This window comes from Globicephala melas, chromosome 21 (genome assembly GCF_963455315.2).
Source record: "Globicephala melas chromosome 21, mGloMel1.2, whole genome shotgun sequence".
NCBI lineage: Eukaryota > Metazoa > Chordata > Mammalia > Artiodactyla > Delphinidae > Globicephala > Globicephala melas.
In genome coordinates, this window is record NC_083334.1 from 9,588,235 (window position 1) to 9,603,426 (window position 15,192).

General features: G+C 42.9%; 1 protein-coding gene across 2 annotated transcripts in view; it reads left to right on the forward strand.

Moving 5' to 3' along the window:
- Positions 1-15,192, forward strand: part of CSMD1 (CUB and Sushi multiple domains 1) — a 1,753,128-nt gene that overhangs the window by 1,707,086 nt on the left and 30,850 nt on the right. For both annotated transcript variants that reach the window (XM_060291350.1, XM_060291351.1), the window contains exons 54-57: positions 1,286-1,459; positions 8,289-8,477; positions 11,101-11,274; positions 12,086-12,268. In XM_060291350.1, the coding sequence (XP_060147333.1) occupies positions 1,286-1,459; positions 8,289-8,477; positions 11,101-11,274; positions 12,086-12,268 (720 nt within the window). The remainder of the gene's footprint in view (positions 1-1,285; positions 1,460-8,288; positions 8,478-11,100; positions 11,275-12,085; positions 12,269-15,192) is intronic.

Consider the following 15,192-nt stretch of genomic DNA (forward strand, 5'->3'; position numbering starts at 1 on the left):
TCAGAAGAGAGAGAACGTGGGCGCCCCTCCCTTTCCGTCTTTGGTCCTTCTCCCGTTCCATGTCCTTCCGACGCCTCCTCCAGGCTCCCTCCACATTGAGTTTGCTCACCAGCTCATCTCAGATGGGTCCCAGGATGAGGGATGTCAGGCATTCATTCCCCCAACGTTGTCCCAGGACGACAAGGTGGAAACAGCATCCCACCAGAGGAGGATAGAGGTGCTGGGTCCGAGTCTGCAGGTTGGCTTTGCAGGGGCCCCACGGTAGCCACCCCCTGAGCTTCTGTGTTGTTTTGTGTTCTTGTCATTGCTTCATCAAGAACGCAGAGAGTTTGTACGCAGTCGTCCCTTTAATAAAGAGGTGAAATTGTATGTAACCATTGTCCTCAAACTTTATAACTTGAGAGACGAATGCTGACTCCTATTTTTAGAAGAGATTGTACCCTTATGCAAATTTCCTTTTAAACCAATTTTTTTTCCTAATATGTTCTTTATTTTCCTAAACAAAGGGATTGTTGATGTAAGTTTAGGACAGTGACAGGTGTTCTCTGTGATAGTGCTGTGGTAACTGTACACAGTTCAAGGGTGAAAGCTTTACTTAGAAGAAAAAATTGTTGACAAGATAAATGAGAAGGAAAACACCAGTTTTACAACTGTAATGTGTTTCTTTTGAAAGGGCCAGTGAAGGATATGTTCATGATTTGTATTGCTGTTATTGTGGACATGACATAGTGAGGGTTGGCTATGTGCCAAAGGACCATACAATAGGGAATGTCAAAGAAAATATGATTTGAGCATGTACTCCTATTTTTGCTAATTTCATGATGTTTAAATTCATATTGGATTAATTTATACATACACAATTTAAATTATCATCCAAGTCCCTATAATGTTTCAAGATGAGAGTTCCACAAAGTTAGCTGGTGTGTTCTAAGGGGAAAAAATTCAGAACTCACGATTAATACAAAAATTTAGCATCTCTTGTTTTTCACTGCTTTATTTTAAAATTACCTGATATTCTATCATGATGTAAGAAATAATAATGATGATGATGAAGAAAGTACATTTGCCAGGCGCTAGTTATTTTCCACGATTATAATAAAAACTTGTGGATTCAGCCCATGATTCCTTCTCTCAATAGTCCCTTCCAAATATAAACACAATCTGCAACATATCTGATTAGCTGTCAACCCCTTAATTCGTACATTTAACATACCTGCACATGTATTAACAAGGAATGCCAAGTGAGAGTGATGACTTGTTAATGTGGACCTGTCTTCCTCCGTAGCCATCACCTGTGGCCACCCAGGGAACCCTGCGCACGGCTTCACTAACGGCAGCGAGTTCAACCTGAATGATGTCGTGAACTTCACCTGCAACACCGGCTACTTGTTGCAGGGCGCATCTCGAGCCCAGTGTAGGAGCAACGGCCAGTGGAGCAGCCCTCTGCCCACCTGCCGAGGTAGGAGAGCTTCCTCCGGGGTTAGTGAGGGCTGAATCATAACACCCGGGAGCCTGTCTGCGTGCATAGAGGGTGAAGCTTCCCCTCCAGAGTCAGGGCTTCTGCAAGCGCCTTTTGTTGTGGTGGGAAAACATTTCTGAGTATAACGTGCAAATCGCTCCATGGCCTCTTTCTTGCTATTGGCCAGATATTCAATCAAAAAACCCTGGGATTCTCTACTTCAAAGACTACTCATCTTCTATTTGTCTTTCTCTCCATTTATGTGCTCATTTATTTCTGCCACATATATTCCACATCTTTGGTCCCTAAGCTTCTAGCCTTATGGATATATTTGAGAAGTTCTTATTGCTTTTAAATCTCAAGTTTTAGAAATTCACTTCTTTAGAAATCGACACATAGATCTGGACTAACGCCTAAATTTCCGAGGGAATGCTGCTTTGTAGTTTTTGTATTTCTAGATGTTTGAGCTCATGCTATTTAAGGTTTTGCTTCAAACACTTTCCCTTAAAACATCTCCTTCAAATATTTTCCATTAAAACCTCTCTCTTACTGAAGACGCATGCATGTCCTTCCATGTGAAGGTGAAGTTCTTTGTTGTTTTGGTTTGGATTTTTTGGTAATAATATGGTATTAAAGGCAGACACTTACGGAGGTCCCTTGCTCTGACAATCACCCACCTTCCCACTGGGCTCCAAGGGAGCTGTATTCAAATGCAACAATAGTAGAATGGGAATCCAGGCATGTTTTAAATAGCAGTTATGTGAAATTGGCTACAAACTGTCGAGTCTGGCACGTGTCTATATCAGAGAGCTTGGCTTAAGCTCAAAGACAAAGTAAAGCCTCCTAATTCCACTTCCCTCTAAAACTCCCTTTTCAATGTTGGAAAGACTTGCTGTGAAGAGCAGAGACCCCAGGTTCCCTGTTCTCACTGTCCCCAGAAAGCAGGCTTCAGGTGTGTCCTGTTTGGAGGGGGATGGAGTATCTCACAGAGACGCCCCTGGTTTCTTGTTCCAAAGCTCCAACTGGTCTCCTGACAATGTGGGGCTCTGGTCAGCTTGGCCATTGACAAGTTCATCTTGTAGGTTATAGGTTATCTATTATAATTGTATTAGTCAGGGCCATGGAACGGGGTGACCGGGGTTAGGGGAAATCTCGGAATGTGTGAGCCAGGGCAGGAAGCTGGCTTCTAAATGACCTCTAGCCCTCTGCCTTCCACGTGGGGCCACCTTGGCAAACCCTAAATGCTGACTGAGTACCGTGATGCACGTGGCTGTGATGAGCACGGGGACTCGCTCAGCCTCACCCTCACCTCCCACAGGGAAACGTGGGGCCCACGTGTCTGCCAGGAGCCCTGAGCACGTGGACAGCAGTGGAAAGGCTTAGCTGTAGGTATCTGGCACCCGGTAAGGCAGCTGCAAAGATTTAGGAAAAGATTAAACACCTTTAATCAAACTGTTTTCTCTGTCCTCTACAACAAGGAAAAAAACAGCACAACTGAAAGAATGGTTACAAATGAAGGCCCTTCAATTTGGGTTCAGTTTATCTTCACACAGGGTTATGGCCTAACTGTGCCTTTGATGCCTGAGGTGTACGAGAACCATCTATATCCATTCCCCCCAAACCCTTCTACTCAACTTAATTTAATATTTATTAAGCACCTACTGTGTTCCGAATGCTGTGCTGCACACTGTCAGTATAGAGATGGGTGTAATACTTCATACCTTTAAGTAGATACCATTCCGGGGGCTAATTAGGGGGAGAAGGTCCCCACGGCTCCTGAGACTCTGTCCACTGCACACAGTACATTCTGGCGAAATGACAGATTGAGTAAGTTCAAAACAGCAGGCTTTTAATTATCAAAACTCTTTTTGTTTCTGTACTTCATTTTCCTCTAACTTATGCCAAAAAGAGAGAGAGAAGAAATTAAATGCCTATCATTTATTAATGGTTTTTGGTGTTTTACAATAGATACTAGGTCCTTTAGATATCTATGGCGCAGTTTAAAGAATGCTAGAATGTGTTTTAAAGTCTTCAGTATTGATTTTGACTTTTCTTACCTTCCTCCCTTTTCTTTAAAAATAGAAATGGTCTTATTTTTTTAGTAGACGTTATTTTTTAGAGCAGTTTAGGTTCATGGCAAAGTTGGGCTGAAGGTACAGAGATTTCCCATAAACCCCCTGCCCCCACCCATGCACAGCCCCACCTCACCCCCCAATGTCACCACCCCCACCAGATGGTGCATTTGTTATCATTGATGAACCTGAATGGACACGTCATCTCACCCAGAGTCCACAGGTGACATGAGGGTTCACTCTTGGTGTTAGACGGTCTGTATGTTTGGACAGGTGCACAATGAGTGACACGTATCCACCACCGCCACATATCTTGCAGAGTGTTTTCACGACCCTAAAGTTTCTCTGTGCCCCACTTATTCATCCCTCCTCCTGCCCCCAGCCCCTGGCAACCCCTGATCATTTTCCTGTCTCCATAGTTCTGCCTCTTCCACAGTGTCATACAGTTGGAATCACACAGTATATAACCATTTCAGATTGGCTTTTTTCATTTAGTAAATGCATTTAAGTTTCCTCTATGCTTTTTAATGGTTTGATAGCTCATTTCTTTTCAGTGATGAATAATATTCCATCGTCCCGATGGACCCCAGTTTATCCATTCACGTACTGAGGGACATCCGGGTCGCTTCCAAGTTTTGGCAACTATGAGTAAAGCTGCTGTTTTCATTCCTGTGCAGGTTTTTGTGTGGATATAAGTTGTTAACTCCTTTGGGTAAATATTAAGGAGCGTGATTGCTGGATTGTATGGTAAGAGTATGTTTATTTTTGTAAGAAACCCAAACTGTCCTCCAAAGTGGCTGCACCATTTTGCATTCCCACCAGCAATGAATAAGAGCTCCTGTTGCTCCACAACCTCGCCAGTGTTTGCTGTTGTCAGTGCTCTGGATTTTGGCCGTTCTAATAGGTGTGTAGTGGAATTTCATTATTGTTTTAATTTGCATTTCCCTGATGACATATGATGTGGAGCATCTTTTCATAGGATTATTTGCCATCAGTAGGTCTTATTTGCTGAGGTGTCAGTTAAGGTCTTTGGCCCATTTTTAGTTGGGTTGTTTCTCTTCTTATTGTTGAGTTTTAAGAGTTTTTTTTTAATGTTTCAGATTACTGTCCTTTATCAGTTATGTCTTTTCTAATATTTTCTCTTAACCTGTGGCTTGTCTCCTCCTTCTCTTGACACTGCCTTTGGAAGAGCAGAACTTTAAAATTAGTACTTAATTTTAAAAGCTGACACTTCAAAAACGTCTGATGAAGGAGGAGATGACTGACAAACAGTCCTCCGAGTGCTGAGGGGATTGGAAATCACCCCCTCATCTCCCGGGTGCCTCCCGCTCGTGTTTCTGTTATTTTCTATTGCTCTGTTTTGCTTCATTTATGAACTAAGAGATACAATCTAGTGCACAGAATTTACATGCATATTATTCGACCAGGAAAAGCACGAATTCAAAGAGGTCAGACTTATAAAGACAGTGAAGCATCAGAAAAAAAATGGCATGAAACTCATAAAGTTAACAAAAATAGCTACTCTCTTCATAAAACTTCCAGGGATTCTTCAAGGTGTGTACTGCAGTATGGCCTGATTCTTACCTTATGTGGTTCCTTGAATAAACCCCCAGATGGTTCAGGGTGTTGTGTCTCATGTCAGCATCCTGTCGTGCTTGATTTCTTCTCCCAAATACTTGATGTGATTCTCAGATGTCTAATCTGTGGAGGTCAATGAGTTGTGGAATCCTGAGTAATCGTACAGCATCTGGTTAATGATGCAGAAGAGAAACCCCACGAGGACTTTGGAATGAATTCCCCGTAAATCTGTGCTAAAGTGAGGCTGACTTAGACACAGGTTTCCACAAAGTCTCTCCACCCTGGACTCACCTTTTACCCTCAGACCCAGCCCTTCCCAGGGAAAAGCTCTGGCCATGCCAGCTGTGTTTGTGATAAATCAGAACCCTCCAGTCCAGGAAGCGACTCACCCCCTGGTTCTATCTTTACACACAGGATCAGGAAAATAAATAAATAAAAGAAGGGATCCTTTTTGCTAGTAGTAATATCTTTCTGGAATAAATAAATTATATGGATATAAATTTCATAAAAAGGAATGAAAACAGATGTCTTCACATTTATTCTAAGAATCAGATTATGCCTACTGTTCCAGGGGCCCCCGTTTCTATAGAAGAGCTTTCTGAATCTTTGTCTCCCAAATTCAAATACGTGTCAAATGAGCTTAAAAAGTTCATTCAGTTCAAGGAGAAATAAATGAGCATACCCAGTCTGGCAGTTTTAGGATGAGTCACTTAATATTTTCTTTCCTTGTGTAATAATTTTTGTGTTACATGCAAACGTTTGGAGGTTTTATTTTCTCTTTCTTATCTACAGTTTTGTGGGATTGGCCATTTAAACTCAGAGAATTAACATATATGTCCTTTGCTATTACAGACACGAGTATAAAGAAAATTAAGAAAATATGGGGTGAGTGGAGGTTCTGTTCTGGTTAGAGAGGAATAAAAAAGGAAACAAAAAAAACTCACTAAACTTGCATCACTGAATCCAGGGTCTTGTAGTGAATCCTCAAGTTCACTGGAGAATATCAGTTTTCTTCTATGAACAGTCGAAGAAATACTACCTTCCTCTTAGGTTCCCATGAGTTCTAAGTAAGCCAGTGCACGTGAAATGCTTAGCAAAGTGCCTGGCGCATAGGAGGCGCTCAGTCTCCCTGCCCCCACTCCCACCCACCTCTGAAATTTAACTAGAATCAACTATAATCAATCAGAACCTTCTTTATCAAACCCGAATGTCTCATTACACCTAAAACCAATTTCTTTATTCTTATCAGTTAGTGATAAAAGATGAAAGGTAACTTTCATATGTTTGAAAAATAGTCATCGTAAGTTGCTTTTGGTGACTGGTAATCCTACGTTTAAATTTTGATTCATCCAAGTAAACAAGTTGGAAATGTTTATTCTGTGTGATACACTGAATAGTCACCTCACCTTCGATTGTCCTCTCAACTTCATGAAAGTCGTGAATTCTGAGCAGCTCTCCTCCCGACATGGTGGGGCTCAGAGAGCCCTGCTCTCCTGGGCCGGCCAAGGGGGGATGCAGGCGGACCTCACCGTTACCGGAGCGATAACTGCTTCTCTTTTCTTTCTCTTCTTGCCTCCAGCCCCACCCTTCTCTTGACCCCAAACACATAATGGCTCTTGCTTTGTGCACTTCGTCTTTCTCACCCACCGCACAATCAGGCTGCGTTCAGGAAAGCTGGGCCCGAATATAAAACTATGAATTAAAGGAAGGAGGAGCCCGGTGGGGCGTGCGGAGTCCCAGGGCGCATGAGGCATGGGCCGGGCGCCCTGGCGCAGGAAGGCTCGGCACCTCCACGTGGGTCGCCTAAGCGGTGTCCTTTCCTCTCACTGCAGAGAGTCTGCTGTGGTTTGGGGACCGTCCTCTAAGCACGATGTAAGCTCAAACTCGACACCATAGCGTCTTTGGCCTTCGGGCCAAGGCAACACCTTCCTGCTTTTGAAGGTCAGACACAAGGGAGCTGTTTGTGTCTCCTGGGCTTGACATGCAACTCTAAGTGCCCAATGGGCCGATGCAGGCATTTTTCAGGTCATAAAAATAATCGTGCAAGTCAGTGACACTTTTTCCAAATAGCTAATGCCTGCTATTGTGGTGGGTTTGGTGACAATTTTATTGCAGGTGCAATGCACTATGGAGCCTTCAAAATACTTGCCGGGGCTCCGTAAACATGTTTGCTTGACTCGAAAGAACCTGTCTTTCTTCTATCAACTCAGGATTGGTTTAAGAAGGATAGGATATTATTCTGCAGCGCTGAAAGGGACCCTTGTCCGCCTCTGATCCGCCCACCCCGTCGTCCTGGGGACAGAGAGAAATCAGCGTGCAGACGGGCAGGGTTTGCCTTTGGCCGCTGGGACACCGAGTGCAGTGGCTGCCTGGGAACTTGTCATGCTACCGGCTTCTGAGCCAGAAATATCTGGAGAGAGCACGGCTCCCCAGCAGCTGTCCCATTCAGCGGTGGGCGGGTCAGAGAGAGAGAATTGGGGCTCTTTCTTTCCTCTGCACCTGCGAAAGCACGTGTCTGGTTCCCTCCCAGATGCCAGCCGGCACTCAGGCTCAGAGAGTGTCATTCAGATGAACCAGGCCCATCCCACTGTCGCTGCCGGAGCTGTTTCTACAGGGGAAGAAGCTTAAATCAGAGGCTGCCTTAATTTACACTTCTATTAAGTGTTGATAGAGGAGTTGTCATTTTTGTCTGCCTTAGACACATAACAGAAATGACTTAGGCACATATTGAAGCATTAGCGCATGTCATGGTGGGGTGGGAATTAATTACTGTGTCCCAGGCTGTCCTGAAGTACCACAGTCGCATACAAATATGTAGACTAACTTCAGCCGTTTCTATTTTAACATTTTCATAACATAAAAACCTAACCAGGGAAACGAATTTTAGACCTTACATTGAAGAAGCCTATTATTAGGAAACAGTTAAAGACCGTCAGCCTCGTGTTGTTAAAGGTGCTATGGTAGCCGATATATTGCTTGACACGTTTCCTGAAGCATAATGGCACAAAGCAGGAAGTGGGATTCGTCAAGGGTACAGGATTTCACAAACTTTGGCTGTCATGCTGTCGTCCTACCAACTTTCTAAAACCACGAGGAGGAGTTTGCCTTCTCTGCCCGTCTGTTTTGTTTATGAACGTATAGCTGCATTTGAATAACGTGCACCGCGCTTTCCTTTGCAGTGGTGAACTGCTCGGATCCAGGCTTTGTGGAAAATGCCGTTCGTCACGAGCAACAGAATTTCCCCGAGAGTTTTGAATATGGAATGAGTGTTGTCTATCACTGCAAGAAGGGATTTTACTTGCTGGGATCTTCTGCCTTAACCTGTATGGCAAATGGCTTATGGGATCGCTCTTTGCCCAAGTGTTTGGGTAAGTGAGGGTCCTTTTGGCCACAGAGCCCTGTAAGAACACCACCAACAGAACACGGTTTTTTTCAAGTATTCAAAACGGTACTGAGTTTTAATTCTCTCTACCCACCCCATCACAAATCATATTTGTTATTATGACAACTTTATAGGTTGGCCAGAAATCACCAAATGCAGCTCACACTAGTTTCGCGGGAAGAAAGGGGCGGGGGTGCTGGCCTGCTCGCAAAGCTGGCCCCAGAGGGAGACGGACCCGGCTCGCGGGCTCCGCCTGGACCGGGCTGTCTCTGTGTCTGCTGTTGCTGCGTGTCTTCCGCTTCGGGCCAGCAGGGAGGCTAATCCACCAGTTCAAACGGGCACCAGTGGCCTCCAGACGGCGCCTCTTTCAACACCCCGAGTCTCTCAACACCATGCATCTGTCTGGACCCAGGTTCAGAAATATTGGCAAGAGGCTATAAACGGAGTCTCCATCTATTGACCTAGTGTCTGTGGCCGGAAGGGTGGTGCTCTCTGAGGGGCCTGATCTGGGTCTCATCAGCGCTTCTGGTACAGTCCAATGTGAACATGATAAAAAAGATAGTGTCCTGGTCGTAACTTCCTCCTGACCCATAGGTTTAAACAAGAGGAGGGCGGATTGCCGTGAAGAACAGGGTGCTCAGGACAGACAAGATAGGCTGCCGCTATGGCTCCCCTCCAAACATTATTAACAGTACATTTTAGACCGTATAGGTTCACAAGGACACTTTCTTTTTTACCCAAATAGCTATAGTATTACTTTCTTTCACTTGAAAAATCATATTGTCCTTTAGCTCAGAGAGAATTTTCTTGTTAAAACATAGTCTGAAAATGAAGGAAAAGGAGTCACTCTCCTTGGCCTTTTAAAAATCAGTCAGAAACAAAACAAAACAATCCTTGTCTTTTTAGTATTCATTTTGTGTGGGTAGAAAAAATAGGAAATGACAATCACATTATAAATGGAACTTACTGAAAAAAGTGATAATCGCTTTCACCTGTGACAATTACGGCGTTTTTCAGTACATTTTCAGAGTGGATTGGTGCCGGAGACTTTTTTCCTGCAAGTCAGGGTCCCACAAAGCCCTTTCAGTCTACCCGGAAACCTGTCTCAAATTCTAACTGTAACAAAACAACGAATTCCTACAGAGAAAGAGAGCGATGACTTTCAAAAACAAACGTACAGGCTTACATGACAAAACACACCTGTAAATGTATTACTACCCTCATCAAGCTTTATGTTTTCTGGTTTTCTGTGCCTTCACACATGGGAATTTTTCAGAGAAATTAGTTTTGTTTGTTTTTCTCCCCAAAGATTTCTCTTACATCTTCCCTGGTGTCTGTGAGACTTGTTGTATTGGTTGTTGCAATGATGCCAGCATGCTCCAACCTCCAGGAACCAGGTTTTAACTGATCTCATTTTCCAAGGGGCGACTTCCCACCACTTGCGGTCATTAACCGCTGGAATTACCGTGAATTTGGGAATACACGCTCGCAGAGGAGGTTTTGTTTTCACGTGCTCTTCAGCAGCTAACCTCCATCTCTATTTTTGCTGTTATACTGTTCCACTGATTTTTTTCTTTTATTTCACCTGGAACTGATCATTTACCAACAATTTCACTGATTCAGCTCTAGTTAGCTTCTTTTTAGGACTCCGTAGGTACACTCCTCTTGTCCAGTGAGTGGATGTCAGTGTAAGGCAGTCTCAGGGGAGGGCTTTGACTCAGGGGGTGGCTGATGCCTTCCAACCTTTCTAACCTGCCCCTCTGGCTGGCATCACTTGGGGGTTGTCAGTGACCGAATGCAGCCCCTCGAGGATGTTAAACCAGCCCAGTTAGCTGTTTGTACGTGGTATAAAATTTGCCCATGGCTAACCCTAATTTTGGACTTTATAGAAAGGGAGAGATATGTCTTTACCATCCTATGGTAATCTGGATTCTAGAATTTTCCTTCTTGAAGGATAATTATGATTAGATGATGGGCCTGATTTGGTGTAATTATAAAGAAATGAGTGGACTACTTGAAGAAAATATTAATCAGTAATTTATTATTATTTTTTTTCCTTAAACATTTTAGATTGCCACCTATTCAAAGAAAAATTGTTAGATGGTCTCTCTAGACATGGGAACTGGAAGAGGAAGCAGATTTGACCGAGTTTTGTCCCCAAGCAAAGCATGATTGTCATACTAACTGGAGAAATAATGGAAATAGTCTTGGTGAATCTATGTTAGTTTCTAACATTTTGTGTAACACTGCTTGTTTAGGATACAGTTAAGGGCAGATGGAAAAAATTTAGGTAGAGTGACTTTCTTTTTTGAAAACCTAAATATCAATTTCTACCTTAAGCAAAGCTATCTTAACCTAATAAAAAAACAAACAAACACTTCATGGACAGACCCTTTCGTGGACTTCAGTAACGTGACTCTTCAGGGTAGGGGGAGGGTCGTCTGGAAATGGGCATTTCTTATCCACAGGGCACTGCAGCGATGTGCAGTGTATCCGGGTGTTTTTGTTAATAGGTGATGATTGTATGAGTCTCTAAGGGACATTGACCAACACAAAGCAGCTTAACAGGAACAATGTACTCATTGATTTGATTTGATTTTTTTCTTAAGTTATTTCGTGTGGACACCCAGGGGTCCCTGCCAACGCCATCCTAACTGGAGACCTGTTTACATCTGGGGCCGTGGTTCACTACTCATGCCAAGGGAGACGGAGTCTCGTAGGCAACAGCAGCAGGACTTGCCAGGAGGACAGTCACTGGAGCGGAGCCCTACCCCACTGCACAGGTGGGCATGACGCAGTCAGCTCTTCATTCCAGGTATTGGGTAGTGATGCCACTCTCTGAAGTCGGTATTACTCCGTTCCAGCCAAGTGCGCCTTTATGACGGAGCGTCAGCGTCGTCTTCATCTTCCTTCCCTTTGAACACTATCGCGACACATTTTCCTCTGCAGGAGTCTCCCTAGCGCCTGAGTAGGAAGCTTGCTCACCTTGACTCAGTTTGCCCCTGTTTTCCCCTCCTTTTCTGTGCTTCCTCTCAGTTCTTCCACATCTTTCCTGTCTCTGTCGTCAATTGTTAAATCAATCCTGTTTGGAAAAAATATCAACTTAATTCTTCCGTGAATGTTTCATAATAAACAAAATATATAAACATAGTAAACAAAATAAACATAATAAACAAAATAAACATAATCAGCAGATCGACACAGTGCAGAAGCATCAAACCTCTCATTTGATTTTTTTCGTTCCCAACACACCTTCACCCCCATCTCCTCGTCAGCATCCTCACCAGCATTTCCAACGAGCAATTCCTGCATTTACCATCCCCAGTATTTTATTTCTTCTAAAGAATATCAATTATTGTACAACCATATTTTAATAAGCTATTTCGATTGTAGTTACACAGAAACGATTTCTTAGCGTCTTCCGTTTCTGTGCTGTAATAAAGAAAATCTCTCAGGAGATTTCCAGAATGCTGTATGACTGTAACTGTGTTTGATACACATTTACATAAAGTTTCATTCCCTTTAAACATAACAGCCCTGTTTTAAACGAGTCTAACAGCATTGAGTATTGCCATACGTGTTTGTGTTCCATAGGAAATAATCCTGGATTTTGCGGTGATCCAGGGACCCCAGCACATGGGTCTCGGCTTGGAGATGAGTTTAAGGCCAAGAGCCTTCTCCGCTTCTCCTGTGAAATGGGCTACCAGCTGCGGGGCTCGGCAGAGCGAACGTGTCTGCTCAACGGGTCATGGTCAGGACTGCAGCCCGTGTGCGAGGGTAAGTTCAAGCCTGAAAGTCAGCGTTTCAGGTTGAAACCAGGTAACTCGCTCTAAAATGACCAGTAACATGCCACAAAAATCCTACAGGTTTACACTATTTCTACAATTAACCTACTCACCCCCCAAACGTATGAGAGAACCATCAAAAAGCACAGCTGGGCATACGGAGGTACCTGACTGTTCAAAAGATCATACGACACTGTCCTCACCCTTTGGAAGTCCATGGTCTAAAGGAGGTGTCTGTCTTCTCCTGGTGACGTTCTCTGTGTGACTTTGCCGTGTTTTGTGGCTGCTGGTGGTGAGAGCTGAGGCGAAGGAGTTGTGAGTAGGGCAGAGTGAGTCGCGGCTGGGAGCTCCCTGCAGGCTGGAAGAGGCTTCTGTTCACACGTTCCTTCCAGGCTGTTGGTGGCCCTTGTTCAGAGCACTGTGTTGCAAAAGATTCTCGGGTTACTTTCCGTATAATATTTTGGAGTGAGTCTATTTTATTGTACTATTTAAGAGGCATGATAGGAAATGGTGGGAAACCCCAGTAATAACAGTAGAATGCCACGGCTCTTTATAGCCACGATGTCATGTCTTGGCAATGCCTGTGTTAAGCAAAGGTGAGCTGACATGTCATGAGTGTGTTCAGAGTCTAGAAAATAACTGAGTTAGAATTCGGACAGATAAGACTTTAACATTTGCACACAAACTTCTCAATGACTGAATTTTCAAGTCTAAAACAGTTACACCAATTAATTACCTATTTTTACATGTATGAAACACTTTCCGTAGAATTTGATCAGCTTGAATAAACTCACACAATATCAACACCAGAAATATGGATCAAGTTCCCTTAATCTTTATTTTCCCTACTATGTCAACTCTCCTTGTACTGTCACTCATTTTATTATAGGTGTTATACAGATAAGTAGAATATAATATGCATGTATCTAATCTGACTATATTTTACATAGTTAACTGTATCATATGTAGTCTACATAATGTAAAATGATATGTGTGAATAAGCCAATCCTATGTATGCGTGTGTGTGTATCCTCTCATTGAGAGTCAGAGATTATCCTGGTTATTATAGTCAAAAACCTATCTATCTCTCTATAGAGATAAGTATACATGATAATCCAAGATAATGTTTGACTCCAAATTGCCTCTTGACAATCAAGTTAATGTAAATCTTAAGATTAGGCCCTAAAGAAGTTAAATCAAATATGACTAAGTAGTTGTGGGGAAATGTCATCTGCAGCTGTGATTTGCAGGGTGATGCCATTTCTATTGACTGAAGTGTGCGACTATAAGTTAGTAGAACTTTTCTCACTCTCAGTTCCCTCCCCTCTTGTAGAAATTTGAATGTTAAAATTTGCATGAGAGCATGTCTTTCTCACCAAAACCAGAACATTTCGTTTTCTGTTCTATAATATAGTACCTCAAAGTTACACATGACCTTCGTAATCTACAATTACACCCCATCTAACCTTTTCTCTATACCACACCCGTGAATTTTTGGTCCAGAAGTATTTGAACATTATGAAAATTAAATAAGATTTCCACGTCAATCCATGACATATTAAACGATAGTAGGCCCACCTTCTTATTGAGAACAACTATAAAACAACAAAATACATGAGACAATTACGTGAGTTATTAAACAACAGACAGGGCGTGACTGTGTTCCTTAGGAGAAAATAAATAAGGTGAGCTCCATAACCCCTCTGTCACTCTGTGCATTTTTCTTGCTGGGAAGCAGAACCCAGGTGGTACAGTGACTTGGTGAGGTGATGAGGTAGAAATTGTTTTAGGTTACTGAAATGGAATTTGCAGAAACGGGAATCCAGGAAGAGGGAGCTGACAATGGGAGGGCCCCAGAATTCTGTAGGCGTGTTCACAGGTGACTCAGCTGAGGGCTGGGCCGACAAGCACGCGTGAGACTCAGTGATGCACAGACCTTCTTAGCGGAGAGCAGACCTGTGATAGTAGAAGTCATACCGTACTGAGAGACACTGTACACTCAGGATGCTTCTTGGAGGCCTAGAGAGCCCATACGTTGTGAATAGGTACCACTCCCTAAAATCAGGGGGACAGGCTGGAACTAAGAGCAAATCATGTTAGGACTCAGACTAACTAGCTCTCCGCTAACAGAATAAACCTGATGACAAGACCCAGAAGATCTATAACTACTTCAAAAGCCCACCAGAGCAAAGCCAACATCTTTTAAAGGAATGACATGCTCCATGCAGTAGTTCATTCACAATGTCCAGCATACGATAAACAGTTACTGCATCGGCACAACCCAGGACAATATGACCCACAGTCCAACCAACCAACCAACCAACCAACCAACTAAACAAACAATAGGGATAGAATCTGATCCTGAGATGACCCAAATGTTGAAAAACACAATAAGGATTTAAATAAGCTATTAAAAATATGTTCAAGGCTTTACAGTAAATTGAATTGAAACAGGGAATCTCAACAGAGAAATGAAAATAATGAAAGAGAATCAAATGGAAACTCTGGAAATGAAAAGTACATTATCTGATAAAAAGTTTTCTGGATCAACTTAGCAGATGAAAAATGTCAGAAGGATCAGTTAACTTGCATACAGGTCAGTGAAAATTATCCAATCTGAAAAACAGAGGGAAAGAAAATGGAGAAGAAGAATCCCAGCACGATAATTTCCTATTGGATAATATCAAGCAGTTTAATGTACTTGTAATTGGGTTCTAGAAGAGAAGGAGAGAATGGTGCAGAAAATTATTTGAAAAACTACTGGTTAAAAGTTAACCAAATTTGGTGGGGAAATATAGCTTCCAAGGCTCAACAAACCTCCCTTAGATACATTCTGTGCTATTAGGGATGGTCATTTACTTGAGACTGTACATTCTATATTGGGTTTATCTCAAGCACTTTATTGCAAATTTAAAA